The sequence below is a fragment of the Bubalus bubalis genome, chromosome 24 (genome assembly GCF_019923935.1).
Source record: "Bubalus bubalis isolate 160015118507 breed Murrah chromosome 24, NDDB_SH_1, whole genome shotgun sequence".
In the NCBI taxonomy this organism is placed as follows: Eukaryota; Metazoa; Chordata; class Mammalia; order Artiodactyla; family Bovidae; genus Bubalus; species Bubalus bubalis.
In genome coordinates this window covers 363,581-380,235 of record NC_059180.1, presented here as the reverse complement: position 1 = coordinate 380,235, position 16,655 = coordinate 363,581, and the positions used below count along the sequence as shown (strand labels likewise).

The following is a 16,655-nucleotide window of genomic DNA, read 5'->3' as shown; positions in this document are numbered from 1 at the left end:
CCCTGGGTCAGGAAGATCCCCTGGAGAAGGGCATGGCAACCCACCCCAGTATTCTTGCCTGGAGAATCCCATGGACAGAGGAGCCTAGCAGACTACAGTCCACGGGGAGAAAGAGCTGGACTCGACTGAACGACTGAGCACAGAGCACACGATAGTTAACTAGGTGAAGGGGCGGGAAGCAGAGGGGACAAGATGCAAGAGGCCTGTGGTGGGAGTGTGGCCACGCAGTTGTGTTGTGCCCCGCAAAGTTCGTGTGATGGAGTCCTGACCCTCCCTCCCCGCCCCGAACATCAAAAGGGGATAGGGCCATAGAGACTCATCAAGTTAGGACCATGTCTTTAGGGTGGGCCCTAATCCGTTTGACTGTGTCCTTATGAAAAGGGGAAATGAGACAGACAAGCACACAGGGAGAAGCGCGTGAAGGCAGGGTGGCTGTCTGCAGGCCCAGGAGAGGGCCTGGGACACACGTCCTCACAGCTCTCAGGGGAACCAGGCTCCGGCACTGTGATCTTGGACTTGGCTTCCAGGACGTTGAGATAAATTTCTCTTGTTTAAGCTGCCAGGTTTATACTACTGTGTTTCCGCAGCCACGGGAACAGATACGGGGATGGGGCCTGACACCGTTCGACCCTGCGACGGGAGCCAGGGCATCCAGGGGGAGCAGGGTCCTCTGGGTCCCAGTGGGGGACGCAAGGGAGGGTTTGAGGTGGGAGGGTTTCACTAGGAGGTTTGTGTTTGTAGGAGACTACTCTGGCTGTCAGAGAATGGGTTGGAAGGGAGCCAGGCAGGCGCCACGTGAGGCTGCTGGGAAGGCCTTGACTGTCATCGAGACGAGAGCGTCAGCACTGAAGTGAGGGTGCTGGGCTCCCCTGCTCCAGAGGTGGGGCAGACTTCACTTTCCCGGCTACTCCCCCGCCCAGTTACAACTGAACACCTTGCAGCTAGTTCAGCAGACAACAGGGAAAGGATCTGAGCTGAAAGGAAGGGGGCAAGCTGACCAGGGACACCACACTAGAGGAACAGCTGTGGGGTGACCCAGGGGTTTCTCTTCTGGCTTCCAGGTTCCTGGAACAGGCGCTAGAGGGGGCTGTAACCCAGACCTGCTGGCAGGCCATGGGAGGAGTAGCTCGGCCACTGCCAGAGGCCGGATCGCTGCCTGGCGGCATCTGTTCTCGGTGGCCTGGTGCCTGCGGGGCCTTGAACAGGAGCCTCTGCAGTGCGTGCCCTAGATGACAGCCTGCAGGGTCACGAGTAAACTGATGTTCCCAACAGGACGCCCCCACCCAATGCCAAGTGAAAATTATAGAACTGGAAAGCACAGTAGCCATAATAGCGTTGTGTCCATCACCGGACACGGTGATCACTGTCCGCTACTGGATGGACGTGATAACAAAGTGGAGATGACAGGAGAGAATCAGGAAGTTCACAGATAAAGCAGTAGAGTCTGCGCAATCTAAGCAACAGAGAGAGAAGAGACTGAAAAGAGACACATAGCCTCAGATCTGCAGGAGAGACCCGGAGCAAGAGGAGGGAGCATGTTGTCTGCAAAGTGTTGCAAGGAATGATGGCTGAAAACTTCCTGAATTTGGTGAAAGACAAACCCATAGATGCAACAGACTAACAAAGCCCTCTGTAGGCCAGTGTGCCGTGTTCATCGGTCAGTCGTGTCGACCCTGTGACACCATGGATGTAACCCCCCAGGCTCCTCTGTCCATGGAATTCTCCTGGCAAGAATACTGGAGCGGGTAGCTCTTCCCTTCTCCAGGGGATCTTCCCGACCCAGGGATTGAACCCGAGTCTCCTGCATTGCAGGCGGGTTCTTTACCATCTGAGCCACCAGGGAAGAGCTAAGTCCTCTAAAAATCCACACTAAGACACATCATGATTAAATCTCTGAAAAAGAATCACAGAAAAAAAAAAGTGAAAACAGAGAGAGATCCGGTATCGCCTCGAAAGGGACACGAGTGTGAATGAGAGATTTCTTCTTGGAAATCACAGCGGCCAGAAGGAAGTGGCACATTTTTTAACATCTGATGGTTGCAGCAAAGCAGGGGACTCTGTGCGCGTGAGAGAAGTGAGAGGGGTGAGGGAGGATTCTGCGCCACACAATGTGGCGGAACGTTGGTGCCGTGGACTGATTACTGCGTGTGTACACGGGTGTGTGCAGAGCGCGGAAGTCAACTCACAGAAGTCGACAGCGATGCCCTCAGCACGCCATCCAGTGGAATTCTGACGGATATCCAGGTTCCCGACGCTGTGGCACGAGAGAGGACAAGCACCACTTGAGCACTAATTATCCGTAGTTGCTGCAGATGTGAATGGCGTGTACACACCAGTGAGAAGGCAAAAAATGAAAACCCATGACCCAACTTTACGTTTTCTGTCATACGCTGAGACTCACTTCAAACATGATAACGGGGGAGGCTGAAAGAAAAAGGATGGAAAAAGATCTATCATGTAAACATTCCTTTTGAAAAAGTAGGATGATGACTATCGGCCAAGCTAGACGTCAGAGCAAGGGGGATTTCCAGGGGAAAAAACAGGTTGATTGTATAACAATAAAAGGGTCAGTCCACCGGGCAGATATATAGCAATCGCAAATGTTTATGACCCAAACAGATCTTTAAGATACACAAAGCAAACACTGGTGGAGCTGAAATGAGAAAGACAAACCCCCCAGTTTTAGGTGAGGACCTCAGCTCCCACTCTTCACAGCTGCTGGAGCTACTGGACATTCAGAAAGGACATAGAACAGTGTTGATCGGAGGGATCAGTGGACATTCAAGGAACCCTCCACCCAACAGGCATGAAGTGCACGCTGTTCACAGGTGCCCAGGGACATGCCAGGAGAGACCGTATATATCCTGGGCCATAAAACAGACCTCGACAAATGTAAAGGAAGTGAAGTCGGAGCATAAAAATCAGTGACAGAAAGACAGACTCCAAACGTGGACGCTAAGTCAGTTCTACTCAGAAACGAAGGGGAAGGACCGTTGATACAGGCAGAGACTCGGGCACACCTCCAGGCGGTGTGCCGAGTAAAGGACAGTCGTGACGAGACACTGTGCGAGTCACTGTAGACAGTCCCGAGATGACATTTACGGGAGTGGAGGACCCGGAAGCGTCTCCGAGGGGCTGGGTGTGAACGCACGGGCGTGGCGGGGGAGCCTCCCAAGTGTCCTGATTGAGGTGAGGCTCTGTGAGCACTCGGGGGGCCCGCCTCCTGTCCCGTCCCCAGACACCCTTCCAGACTGAATAAACAGGAGCGTAGGACAGAGAGACCAGTGCTTAGACAGACGGCACCTAGAAAGGAGCAGGAAGCTGCATAAAAGAGCGTGAGAGACGGGGATGGCAGAAGCAGAAATGCTCGAGTCAGGTGAGTAGACATCTGGAAGGATGTGGAGAGTTAGGACCCTGAGTCTCACGGGTGGGAATGTAAGACAGTGCAGCCACTGAGGAGCCCTGTGGTTCCTGAAAAAATTAAGCAGGATTCACAAGTGACCTGCCAGTTCCACACGCGCGTGCGAGAAGGGGAAGGCAGGGAAGGAGGGGAGGGGAGGGCTCTCGGGTCTGCCCTCCTTGTTCACAGTGGCCAGAAGGTGAGCCCGGGATGTGCTGGGTACACACCACCCGAGGCGTGTGCGTGAGCATCGGCCGTGGCGCAACGCCGGCCCCGGCTGGTGTGGACGAGTCGCAGCCGCGCTCCGCGTGGCGAGAGGAGCCCTCGTGCGGGGCCGTGAGTCTGGGTCCTGCTTCCCTGAGGCACTGAGGCTGGCATGGTGGCTGGGGCTGGGCATCCTAGCTACCAGAGGCTGTCCTGATGCGGTAGGTGGCGAAGTCCAGTTGGCAAGTTTGTGGGGGGTGGCTGCTCGAGGAAGAGGAAGAAAGCCCGGTCCCTGGCCTCGGCCCAGCCGGACAAGGGGAAACACTTTAAATCAGGTTGCAGTTTTGACCGTTCCAGAGCACTGGACACTTAAAGTGACTGAGTTGACACTGGGTATATATGTTGACATAACGGTAGAACTTTGAAATTCTCTACGTTTGAGCTGAAATGTGATGGAATTGCCCCAGTTGTATAGGCAGGAGTCAGGAAGGAACCTCCTCCTCCGAATGGAGTTTAGAGACCCGGCCAGGGTGGGAAGGAGTGACTTCAGGTCTGTTCCAGGAGCCCCCGTTCCGTGTCCTGGTGACGAACGTCGTGAACTGTGTCATTTCAGCAGCACAATAAACCGCCACGAGCTGGTGCGCTTGGTCGGTCTGTTCATTGTCTCCTCTAGCCAGTTCTCGTGGGACACTCGGGGTCCCGGCATCCACAGCAGCCCCTCCTGACAAAGCTGAGGGCAGAAAGCCTGTGGATGGTGGGGATGAAGAGAAAAGACCGCAGCTGGTGCAGATGAGGGGTGATGGGGCCGGGGCCTGGGCACTGGGGACAGGCAACCCTTGCTGCCTGCGGGCATCACTGCCTTTGTCTTCTGCAGACGTTGTTGGAGTCACCACAGACGCAGTGCCTCACACTCCTGATCATCTCACGTCAGTGGGTCAGGAGTCCAGCAGGGCTCGGGTGTGTCCACTGAAGGCAACCCTGGAGGCCTGGGCCGGTCCTCCGCTGGGGGCCCCGCGCCTTGGGTGGGCTGCTGCCTCTCGGAGTCCCGCCCTGACCTCCAGGCCGGGTCCCTCCCCTCTGGCCCCTGCTTGGGCTCCTCTTCTGCACCCTCACAGGCCCTGACGGCTCTGCTCTGTGTGGGGGGCTTAGCTTGCCCTCCCCCCCCGCCCTGCCTGGAGGGTTGTGGCTGGATGAGCTGTAACTGGTAGCCTTGCGGTCACTGGGTCCCTTTGGTTCCCCGTCAGCAGGTGCGAGGAGCCAAGCCCATCTCCACGCCCACAGGTGGGAGACTGGAGGGTTTTCCAGGTGAAGCTCCCCCAGCTCCCACGCTGTTGCTGGTTGGGAAGCAGGACGCACCTAGGAGTCCGCCTGCCAAGCCCAGCTCAGCACCCTTGCGTGGGGGGACGGTGCTGAGATCTCCCTCGCCTGGGCAGGTACCCATGTCTGTCTCCTTGCCCCTCAGGGTCTAACGCAGCTTCCATGCTCCCTGGGGCGCTTGGCACAGCAGGGGGCAGAGAAGGGGGCAGGTTCAAAAATCGGCCTTTGGCACGCTTCATACAGAGCCAGGGCTGCAGGGAGACCCCGGAGGCACCCCCAAGGGCCCAAGCTGGCCTGTAGGTGTGAGGGCCCCAGGCAGGGAGGGTTCCTTGCAGAAGCAATGTCCCTGTTGAATCCTGGCGGGTGAACTGGACTTGGCACCGCCAGGAGTCTGGGGCAGGGAAGAGGGTGCTTGGAAAATAAGGTGGTTTTGAAGCTGGACCTTTGCAAGACTTGGAGACTCAGGTTCCAGGGTGGGGTGAGGATCCCGGGCTGTGGCACGTGCAGCCCCTCTGGGGAAAGCAGGAGGGCTGCGCTGGGGGGCCCTTCCCTGTGGGTGGAGGGGACATTTGCCTGACGACATGATCCCCGCCTCACGTCTTCAGGACGCCTGCTCAACCAGGGCTCGTCACTGTCCAGCCCAGCAAGGTAAGGGACCTTGACCCAGCTGCGCATGGCGACACTGGCCCACACAGCTCCCTGACCCTGCCCCAGGAGGGGCATCCCTGCTGCGCCCCCACGTGAGGCCACTGGCCACCCGCAGTCTAGTCGTCTTCCCTGATGGACCCTGTGCTCACCCCCCGTCTGGGGGAAGGGGCATAGGTCGTGTAATTCGGGTGGAGTCACTTGGATCAGCTGCAAGGAACCAGTGTGCCATCAATGGGAACATTAACTGGGCTGCCCTGTGGCTCAGCGATAAAGTCCAGGAGATGTGGGTTCACTTCCCGGGGTTGGGAAGATCCCTGAGGGGGAAGTGGCACCCCACTCCGTACTCTTGCCTGGAGAATCCCATGGACAGAGGGGCCTGCCGGCTACAGCCCATGTGGTCGCAAGAGTCTGACATGATTTAGCCTCTAAACAACAACAGCTGGTCTGTGCCGCCCGGTTCTGGACACGGGGAGGCTGGGCCTGGTTTGAGGGCCCCTGGCTCCCTGCCTCAAAGCAGTGAGTGCCTGGATGAATGGGAAGCATTTCCCTTCCACCCAAACGGCCAGCAAAGGGGGCTGGGGCCCAAGGAGAAATGAGGGGGCTTGCCAGCAGGTTGGACTGTGGGCAGGAGGGCTGGCCCTGCACTGTGGCTGGGGGGGCGGTTCTTAGGGCGGCCCACCTGCAGGCCCTGGACGTGGGGACCCTGAGATAGGTGCCCGAGGGGCCTGGAAGGGTCTGCAGGGGAAAGGCTGGTGGGAGCTGCCCCCGTGGTGGCTGGAGGACGGGGCTCATTCAGTCCCAACTGAGACAGGCCGGGGAGCAAGGTTCTGGGGGGCTGGGCACCCAGCGACTGCCAGCCACTGCTCCCGGACCTGTCCTGGTCTGCCAGCCATGGTCCAGGGGGCTCTCTGCCAGGGCAAAGCATCCAGCAAGATAAGGGTGTGTGTGTGTGTGTGTGGGTACTGGGATCCGAAGGCCATTCTCAGAGAGGGTCCCCCTCTCGTGGGCCGTGCAGGGGGAGGGGCCCGCACAGATCTCGAGGAGACCCAGGAGACCATGAGAACAGAAGCCTGCCTTGGAGTGTACACCTCCCCCCAGAAGTCTGTCATGTGAAACCTGGCCCCCGTTTTTGTCACCCTCCTCACCAGGCCACTCTCCTCTGTCCGTAGGATTCTCAGGCAAGAATACTGAAGTGGGCTGCCTGCTCTCCTCCAAGGGATCTTGCCAACCCAGGGATTGAACCAGCGTCTGTTAGATCTCCTGCATTGGCAGGAGAGTTCTTTACCACTAGCACCATCTGGGAAGTCTCCAGGTAAAGGGTGGGACCCCCCAACTGCCTGAAATGACGTTTCTGCCACTACCCAGGCAGAATGGGGGCAAAATGTGATGGTGGTGGTGGTTTAGTTGCTGAGTTGTGTCCAATTCTTGCAACCCCCGGCAGGAGTCCCGCCAGGCCCCTCTGTCCATGGGATTCTCCAGGCAAGAACACTGGAGTGGGTTGCTATTTCAATCTCCAAAACGTGCTGTTGCTGCTGCTGCTGCTAAGTCGCTTCAGTTGTGTCCGACTCTGTGCGACCCCATAGATGGCAGGCCACCAGGCTCCCCCGTCCCTGGGATTCTCCAGGCAAGAACACTGGAGAGGGTTGCCATTTCCTTCTCCAATGCATGAAAGTGAAAGTGAAGTCGCTCAGTCGTGTCCGACTCTTGGCGACCCGGTAGACTGCAGCCTACCAGGCTCCTCAGTCCACGGGATTTTCCAGGCAAGAGTACTGGAGTGGGGTGCCATTAAACGTGCTGTCAGGCAACTGGAAAACATGGGTGACTGACTCCCATTGCTGCCAGCCTAGCAGGTTAGGGGCTGTGCTGGCCTCTGACTTCCTGGACCCCTGGGCTGGGGGAAGAATTTAGGGTGATCCTGTGAAGACCTCCCCCCTCTGCTGGGTATCGGGGTGAAGCTGGTACCCCTGACTACTGGCCACCAGTGCAGGCCCAGGGGCCCAGAGGTGACACCCAGGTGTGAAGGTTGTGTGGGGGGGTCCTCACCACCACCCCCAAGGCCCCAGGGGGCTGCCACCAGCCAGGTGGGCAATCTGGGGGTGGAGGTGTGCGGAGGGTGCGTGGGGCGGTCGTGGAGGTCCTCCTGGCAGGGCAGCCGCGCACTGATGTGTGTCGGTGTGTCAAACGTGGGGCTAGTCAGCCTGCACGTCTGGGGCGGGGGTGAGGAGGCGGGGACGGGAAGGGGAGGGGGGCAGGGGTAGTTTGCCCAGGCGGGAGATCTGGGCGGCGGGGAGAGGGGGTTGGGGGTGGGCCGGTAGGAGGGTGGACCGCGCGGCGAGGGGGCGGGCGGAGGGCGGCGCCGCTGCAGTGCGGGACCGCTCGCCCGCCGTGCCCGCGTCCCCGCGCAGCCGCCTCAGGCCTCAGGCGCCTTGCATCCAGGTACGCGGGGCTGGGGAGGGTCAGCGATGGAGCCCTCGGCTGCCCGGAGGCCCCGAGAAGCGTGGGCCCTTGGGGAGCCCCCGCCCCTTAGCCCGACCCGGGCCGACGTGCCGCGGTGGTCTGGGCGCGGGGGCCGGGGTCGCCGAGCTGCGTGCAGCGCGGGCCGGCAGGCCGGGTTCCGGGCGGGTTCCGAGCTGTCATTGTGACCTAGCCGAGCGCGGGCCGGACGCGCGGCCCTGCCATTGTTTTCCGGGTTCGTCTTCCCGGGAGGCCCGGCTCCGGGCATCATTCCTTTCCCGTTTCCCTTCCTTTTCCTGTGGATCGTGTAACCGCGCCCCGCCCCCATCGTCTCCCCGGGAGCTCGCGGAAAGCCCTCCAGCCAGGAAGGTCCCGGGAGGGGAGGGATGGTCGCACGTGAGACCCCTTACTGGCCGGCTGCGCACACAGGCCGGCCGCCCCGCTTCCCTGCTTCCTCCCGGGCCCTGGCGGGCCCCTCTGCGCCCGCGCGAGTATCTGCCTAGAGGTGAGCTTTGCCTCGAGGACGAGAGGCCTCTGGCAGGACAGACACCCCGGTCGTCAGGCCGGGTCGGGCCCCGGCGCTTGCCGGACGCGCGCGGCCCGCGGACTCGCTTCTCTCGCAGGACGCGCCTCGCGTCGCCATGGCCGCGCCGGGGGCACAGCAGCTGGACGAGGACGACGGCCTCAGGGCCTGCGAGCTCTACGTGCAGAGGCGCGGCATCCAGCAGGTGCTCAAGGACTGCATCGTGCAGCTCTGCTTGGCCAAGCCCGAGCGCCCCATGCGGTTCCTGCGCGAGCACTTCGAGAGGCTGGAGAAGGTCAGTGGCTGCGCACCTGGTCCCTGCGGGCAGGGGTGGCGGGGGAGGGGGGGGCGCCGGCCCGGCAGGCCTCCCACCCCAGCGTGCTCAGCTCGGGCGGGCTTGGCGGCTTCACGCCCCCACAGGACCCGGTCTTCTCCCGCGGCTCAGGCTCTCAGCGCCCCCCACCCCCGGAAGGCTTGGGGTCGTTTGGGAGGTGGTGGCTGTGACCGTCGCTTGTGGGGTCACCAGCAGTTCTCAACTCAGGGACCGCCAGAGATGGCGCTCTGCCCTCAGGGGGAAAGCCAATGGCTTACGGGGAGCGTGGTGGAGCCGCAGAGGTCCCCCTTAGGAGGGTCCTTAGTCCTGAGACCAGGCCAGTGTGGGCCCCTCAGACCCACGGCTGCCCACCCCGCTCCCTCCTGCCTGGATGACCCCCCTCACCCCTCCTGGTTCCTGGTGTGGGCAGGGGCTGGGAGCAGGAGATGGGCAGGAGCCCCCAGAGGACCCCAGAGCAGCTTCCCTCACCCCTCATCCCCCCCACCTTCCCCCTCATCCCCCCCACCTTCCCCCTTGTCCCCTGTCTCTTCCCCCTCATCCCCCTGCTCATCCCCTGTCTCTTCCCCCTCATCCCCCTGCTCATCCCGTCTCTTCCCCCTCATCCCCCTGCTCATCCCCTGTCTCTTCCCCCTCATCCCCCTGCTCATCCCCTGTCTCTTCCCCCTCATCCCCCTGCTCATCCCGTCTCTTCCCCCCATCCCCCTGCTCACCACGTCTCTTCCCCCTCATCCCCCTGCTCATCCCGTCTCTTCCCCCTCACTGCCCACCCCCTGCCCCCGGCACTCCCTCTGGGGTCACCCCAGGCTCCTCCTTGAGGTCCTTGTGTCAGGACCTGACACTGCCCGCCCCTCTTGGGGACTGAACGGGACCTCAGTTGGGGCCCAGCTCTGTTTTAAGCACCTCTGTGTCCCTGAGCCCCACAGGGTTTAACTTCTGACGGGGGCCCCTGTGGACGCAGAGCCTTAACCCAGAGGAATGGATTTATTTCTTTCCTTTGAAACAACCCGCTAAAGCACATTTTTAAGTAATACATGCCTTTTAAAGAAAATCTGGAAAGTTCAGAAGTGGAAAGAAGAAGTAGAAATCACCTGGAGCCCTTCACACCTGTCCCTACCCCCGCCATTGTGGTTTTGAAACAAAGCTGGAATCGTGTTGTGGACGCAGGTTCACGTTCTGCATTTATTACACATCCCTCGTAGTCCTCACTGTGAATGGTTGTGTAGTGTTGTGTGGAGAAGATTCACCAGTTTTCTCAACATTTTCCTCACGATTGGACAGTTGTTCCCAGTTTTTTTTTTTTTTTTTGGGAAGTAATGCCATATGAACATACTCATACATAGATTTTTTTTTTCTTTCTGCATGTAGCATTGTTTAGAGGTGGAATTACTGAAATTCCAGGTGGACTTACTGGGTTACAGAGATCTTGTTGGTGTGGGTGGTCAGGGTCTCTCCAAAGGGAGCATCAATTCAAGACCCACCAGCAGATGGTGTGGTTGTGGCCACCCACTCTAGCCAGCTTTCACTGTGCTTGCCTGTGTGCACATGCGTGCTAGCAAAGTTGCTTAGTCGTGTCTGACTCTTTTTGACGCCATAGACTCTATCCTGCCAGGCTTCTCTGTCCAAGGGATTCTCCAGGCAAGAACACTGGAGTGGGTTGCCATGCCCTTCTCCATGGCTTTGGCTGATTTAATGTGAGGAGCTGTTTTTCAGTTGATAGCTGAACATGGGCATGTGGCTTTCATCTGTTTTTCTTTGGTCCCTTTCGAGATCACTGTGTAGGAGAGGCATCTGGTGTCCAGCCGGTGCCCAGCTGGTGCCCAGAGGACGGGCCGGGGCTGTGCCCATCTTCCTGCATGTGTGAGGGGGAGAGTCGGGCGCTGACAGTGCGTCTTGACTCACCTTGTTCACAACGACCCCAGCCGGGTGACAGGTCCCATGGGATGTGCGCTCTCAGCACGACGGACGCAGGCAGCCTGCTTGGAGGCCAGAGGCAGCGTCCGGCCAGACCTGAGGCCTCAGAGTGAGACCCGAACAGAGGGTCCTGGCGGGGGCGGTGGGGTGCCCTCTTGCCCCCAGGGGACATCTGCAGTGGCCGGAGACGCTTGAGGTTGTTACACCTGGCAGGAGAGGGGGTGCTTCTGTCCCCTGGGGGGAGTGGACGTGGAATGAGAGGCTCGGGGGGCCTTCCTGGTCCTGCTGGGGGATGGGGGTAGGGTGAGGAGCGAGGACTGGCCCATGACTCCTAGGACTGGCCCGAGTCCCTAGTGAAGGGGTGCCTCTCGCCAAGAAGGGGGTGGTGGGGAGAGGCAGTGTTGGACAGAAAGACAAGAGAAGTGCCTTGGAGGGTCTGAGTCATCAAAGAGACTGCAGGTTTGGAGCCTGCGGGGGAGAGGCCGGGGCGGGCACAGAGGTTTAGGAGGATTAATTGATGGCTCTCACCTGGAGGGGCAGTTTCCTACCTGCCTTTGACAGGTGAGGACTGAGGTTTGGAGAAGGTGGGTGACCTGAAGGCCGGGTTCCCGGCTTCAGGCTGACTGGGTGGAGTCTCTGAAATCGCCTGTGAGCTTTTATAAGCGGGTACGTTTTCCTGGGGAGAATCCCCGAGATTTGCAGTGGGCGCTCAGATGGACCTGAGATCCCCAAACGCGAAGCGCCCTGAGGTGTCCTCACACCCACGAGCGTCTCACTCCCTGCTGCACCTGCAGACCAGGGTGATGGGGGGCAGGAGAGGCTCTTGCTTTGGGGCCTGGTCCCGGGCCCTTTTCCGCAGGAGGCCGGCAGGCCGGAAGCCTGGGGAGGAACACGTTTCTCCCCTTGTGTGGTGAGGAGGAAGCATACGTCCATGGCCTTGATAAGCGCAGAGGTGGCAGCTGTCACACAGGCTGGCGGGGATGGCCTAGCTCCTGGGGTGCTGTCCTGGCTGGGGTGCGGTGCCCTGCGCCCAGGCCTCAGTGAGGGAGCCAGTGAGGAGGCAGACGTGTTCTCAGGTGGAATCTTGAGAAAGCAGAATAGTCCATGCTACTGCTGCTGCTAAGTCGCTTCAGTTGTGTCCGACTCTGTGCAACCCCATAGATGGCAGCCCACCAGGCTCCTCCGTCCCTGGGATTCTCCAGGCAAGAACACTGGAGTGGGTTTCCATTTCCTTCTCCAGTGCATGAAAGCGAAACGTGAAAGTGAAGTCGCTCAGTCGTGTCCGACTCTTCGCGACCCCATGGACTGCAGCCTACCAGGCTCCTCCGCCCATGGGATTTTCCACGCAAGAGTACTGGAGTGGGGTGCCATTGCCTTCTCCGAGAATAGTCCATATCCCCCAGCAAAGCACAGCCCCCGAGCCGCTCAGGGATTCGGTGCGTTTAAATAGAGCAGGAGAGATTGTGGAGTCGCACCCGTGTGCCAACCCGACGTTTCCCCCGGGACTTCCCTTGCTTGCAGGATGCACTTACATACAGATGTGGATAATTGTGTATGTGTGCATTTTTTGTTTGATTTTTCTTTCTTTTTTTCAAACTTGTCATTTATTTATTTCCGGCTGTGCCGTGTCCTTGTTTTGTGCGCGGGCTTCCTGCGGGGGCGGCGGCAGGCTGCCCTCTAGCGCGGTGCACAGGGTCCGGGCCTCGGTGGCTGGCGCGCTTGCCTCTTCGCCCCGCGGCACGTAGACTCTTTCCGGGTCAGGGATCGAACCCACGTCCCCCGCGCCAGCAGGAGGATCCCTCACCACCGGCTACCACGGAAGCCCTGATGTTTTTCTCCCTAGTGGCGCTTTTTATTGTGGTAAATCACGCAGGACGTAGAAGCCACCGTCCTGGCCCTTCTCAGCGAGCGCCTCGGCGGCGTCCGATGCGCCGCTGCGTCCGCATTAGCAGCGTCTTGGTGGCTTCTCGCGGGTTCAGTCTTCCGTCCTGTGGGTGTGTCCCTGCTCTACTTTCTTTCCAACATTTCCTGTTTGATGGCTTTCAGTTTGGTGTTTTTTTTTTTTTTTCCCCTCCAGAAAGCACCTTTATGCCCAGGAAATGATTTCAGAGAAATAAGCAGGTTTGTAGCAGGCTTATCAGGGAGGACTTGGGGCTGCCCGTCTGCTCCCGGAGGGCCGGGTCAGCCTGTGGGCGGAGCCCGCACCCTGTCCCGAGCCCTCGCTGACACTGCTCTGTGCTGCCTTGCGGCCCTGGACGCCTCATCCGGCCGCTCCTGGTCCTGGGGCGGTGGTGGCTTCCCTCTGGTCTGCTGGTCAACTGCCCGCTGACCCAGGCTTGCTCTGTGCCTTTGATGAGACGAGCAGTCACACGGGCTTTCCCTTGTGATGTGCGGGCACTGCTTTCGGAGAGCCGGCGGTGGCTTCTATGGAAGTGAATCCTGTCGGGGCGCAGAAGGCCGTTCCTGAGACGAGGGCCGTGGTCTGCGCTGGGCATCTGAGGTGTCTGGTGACTCTGTGGGGAGGGTCACCCTATGTTTGCTGGTGGCCAATGCTGCCCGTGCCAGACAGACGTGTCCATCCGCTGGTCCAGCGTTGACCTCTTGGAGGGGCCATCCACCCCCTGGCACATCAATGCTCTGGGCCCTCCCTTGCAGGGGACCACCGGGGAAGCCAATGTGGGGGGCATGTCCACGTGCAGCCTGGGGGCCGACAGTGGGCTGCATCTGGTTGGGGGTGGCTGGGGTGTTGTGGGGCAGCACGCTCTCCGTTCTGCAGAGTCGGGGGGACGCTGTGCCTGCATGGGGAGTCTCTGTGCCTCCCTGCGATGTTCGATGTGAACCTGTGACGAGTTGGTGATGGACAGGGAGGCCTGGCGTGCTGCGGTTCATGGGGGTCGCAAAGAGTCGGACACTGACGGAGCGACTGAACTGAACTGTGACAGCTTAAAAAAAAAAGTCTCTGAAATTAAAAAGAAAGTGGGGCCCTCGTGTCTTTGGCCCTGATGATTTCTCCCCTGCTCTGCTGAGATGTCTGCTTAGCTGCGTGGAGGGGCTCTGGGGGGTGGGGCTGAGAAGATGGAATAAAGAGGGTGTGGAGACCAGTTAGAGGTGGAGGAGAGGGGCTGGGCTGGGTCCCCAGGCTTCTGGCTGGGTGTGGGAGGGTCCTGGGCCCTGTTAGCACCAGACAGCTGGCCCCAAGGTCTGGAGGAAGGCGGTGGAGGCAGCAGGCTTTGGGGGAGGCTGAGGTTGGGGTGCAGGTGTGTCTGGCAGCACAGGTGTGTCTGGGTGGCCATGTGCCTGGGCTGAGACGGGCCTTGGAGCAGCAGCGGGTCAAGGGAGTGACCAGCAGTCCTGCTACATTATTACTGACCAGAGCCCACAGTTCACCTGAAGGTTCCCTCATGGTGCACGTTCTGTGGGTTTAGACAAACCCGTGGAGTGTCTCCATCGTCACAGCGTCATGCAGAGTTGCCACGGCCCTAGAAACCCCTGTGCTCCACCTGTCCACCACGCCCTCCCCCAACCCTGGTGGCCCTGTCCTTTCCCGGTCTCCAGTTTCCAGAAGGTCACGAAGGTCACAGTGCATAGTCTTTCAGACCGGCTTCCTTCACTTAGTGATTCGCGCTGAAGCGTTCTCTGGGTCTTGTCATGACTTAATAGCCCATTTCTTTTTATTATCTAATAACATTCTATTGTCGGGATGGAGCCCAGTTTCTTCATCACCGGCTGAACGGCTGTTTCCAGGTTTCAGCAGTTGGGACGAGAGCCGCTGTAGGTGTCTGTAGATGTCTGTAGATGTCTGTAGGTGTCTGTAGGTGTCTGTAGGTGTCTGTGTGTGGGGTTTTATGTGACGTAGGCTTACCTCGTTTGATAAGCACCAGGACTGCACTTGCTGTGTGGCGTGGAGACAGACACCACAGTGTCTTCCCGAGCGGCTGCCCCATTTTGCATCCAGGCATTCTGCGGCCGTGGGTGCGGGTTCCTGTCGCTCTGTCTCCTGGCCAGCATTTGGTGTTGCCACTGTCCTGGGTTCCGGTCACCCCGCAGGCCTGCAGCGGCAGCTCTTTGCGTTTCCTAGATGACACGTGAGGAGAAGCAGCTTTCCTATGCTTGGTTGCCGTCAGCAGAACTTCCTTACAAGGGGTCTGTTCAGATCTTTGGCCTGTTTTCCATTCGGGTTTGTTTTCTTACTATTGAGTTTTAAGAGCTCCTAGGTGGCGCTAGTGGTAAAGAACTAGCCGGCAAATGCCAGAGACGTGAGAGAGTCTGGTTTGATCCCTGGGTCGGGAAGATCCCTTGGGGGAGGAAATGTCAACCCACTCCAGTCTTCTTGCCTGGAAAATCCCATGGACAGAGGAGCCTGGTGGGCTGCACTCCATGGGGTCGCACAGAGTCGGACACAACTGAAGCAACTCAGCACGCACGCACAGAGCTTTTTGTACATTTTGCATACGAATCCTGTCTGAGATATATCTGTTTTGCAAATATTTTCTCCTAGTCCATGTCTTGTCTTTTCATTCTCTTGATTATATACAATTTTTTTTTCTTTGGCCTCGCCATGTAACTTGTAGGATCTTAGTCCTCTGACCAGGGGCAGAACCCAGGCTCTGGTGTGAAAGTATGGAGTCCTAACCGCTGCACTGCCATGGAATTCCCTGACTGTGCATAATTCTGAGTCCTGCTTTTCGGCGTTTTAAACCAAACTTTACACAATTACTAAATTCATTAAAAGTATGATTTAATGGTGCAGTGTATTCTATTATATAGATGTTTCTAACTGGATTTAAGCAGGCTCTTATTATTGTTGGTTGAAGTGAAACATTTTTCTGCCCTGCAAGGACGTTCTGGCACAGATACCTTGTTGACGCCTCTCACTGTTTCCTTAGGATGTGTTTTAAGAAATAGAATTAGGAAGCTCAGAAGCACCCACTGATAATAAAGCCACTTCTCCCAAAAGGTTTCACTCATTCATTCCGCCAGTTTTTATCGAACAGCTCTAAGCGCCGGGCACTGTCCCAGGTGCTGAGGATGCGCTGGTGAGCCCCCTGGGAAGCAGTGATTCCACGTGGGTGTGTGCGACGGAGGGCCGCGACTCAGGGGGACACGGGACCTGCTTCGCGTTGTCACTGAGCTCGGTTTCCTTTTCCGGTCTCTGTCTCTCGAGACCACGATCGGATTACATCAGAGACCCTAGAAAGATGTGCATGAATCAGAACTTTAGAATTTGAGAGTGAAGTACCAGTGTGACTTGTTATCTCAAGGGACCCCAGGACGAGTTTGTCTTTTTCTCACTCAGAAACCAAATTATTTTACTGTAATCCAGTCAAGTTACAAATTATTAATAAAAAGCCAGAAAAAAGAGACGGAGCCAGAAGCCCCTGCGTATGTTTGGAAATGAGCAATGAGCTTTTGTCTGTTCATCAGTAAAAGAAGATTGTCGTGGTGAGAAAGTTGTGAACATTTCAGTCGCGTGGCAGCGCCAGCATTGCGTATCACAGCGTGTGGACTCAGCAGAGCTGGTGCTCAGAGGGAAATGCGAGATAGATAAGAAATAAGATGGGAAACTAATGAGCTGTGTGTCTGAGTTTCCTCGGGTGCCATAGCACATTGACAAGAAATTGGGCAGCTTAGAACAGGTATTTATTACCTCAGTTGTGGAACCCAGAAACCCCAAATCACGGCTTTGGCAAAGGCAGTTACTTCTGGGGGCTCTGACGGGGTTCCATCCTGGGTCTCCCCTGCTTCTCGGGGCTCTGATGGGGGGTCCTCCCTGGGCCCCCCCAATTTCTGGGGGCTGCCCTTGACTGGCAGACCCATCACCAGACGGTCCCGTGTTCGTCCCTGTGTGTCTGTGTCCAGACTTC

At 58.3% G+C, this 16,655-nt stretch overlaps 1 protein-coding gene across 1 annotated transcript in view; it reads left to right on the top strand.

Annotated features, from left to right (window-relative positions):
* Positions 1 to 7,852: 7,852 nt before the first annotated feature.
* Positions 7,853 to 16,655, top strand: part of PRKAR1B (protein kinase cAMP-dependent type I regulatory subunit beta) — a 72,390-nt gene continuing 63,587 nt past the window's right edge. The window contains exons 1-2 of the mRNA XM_006078700.4: positions 7,853 to 8,005; positions 8,647 to 8,841. Of these exons, the coding sequence (XP_006078762.1) occupies positions 8,665 to 8,841 (177 nt within the window). The 5' untranslated portion in view covers positions 7,853 to 8,005; positions 8,647 to 8,664. The remainder of the gene's footprint in view (positions 8,006 to 8,646; positions 8,842 to 16,655) is intronic.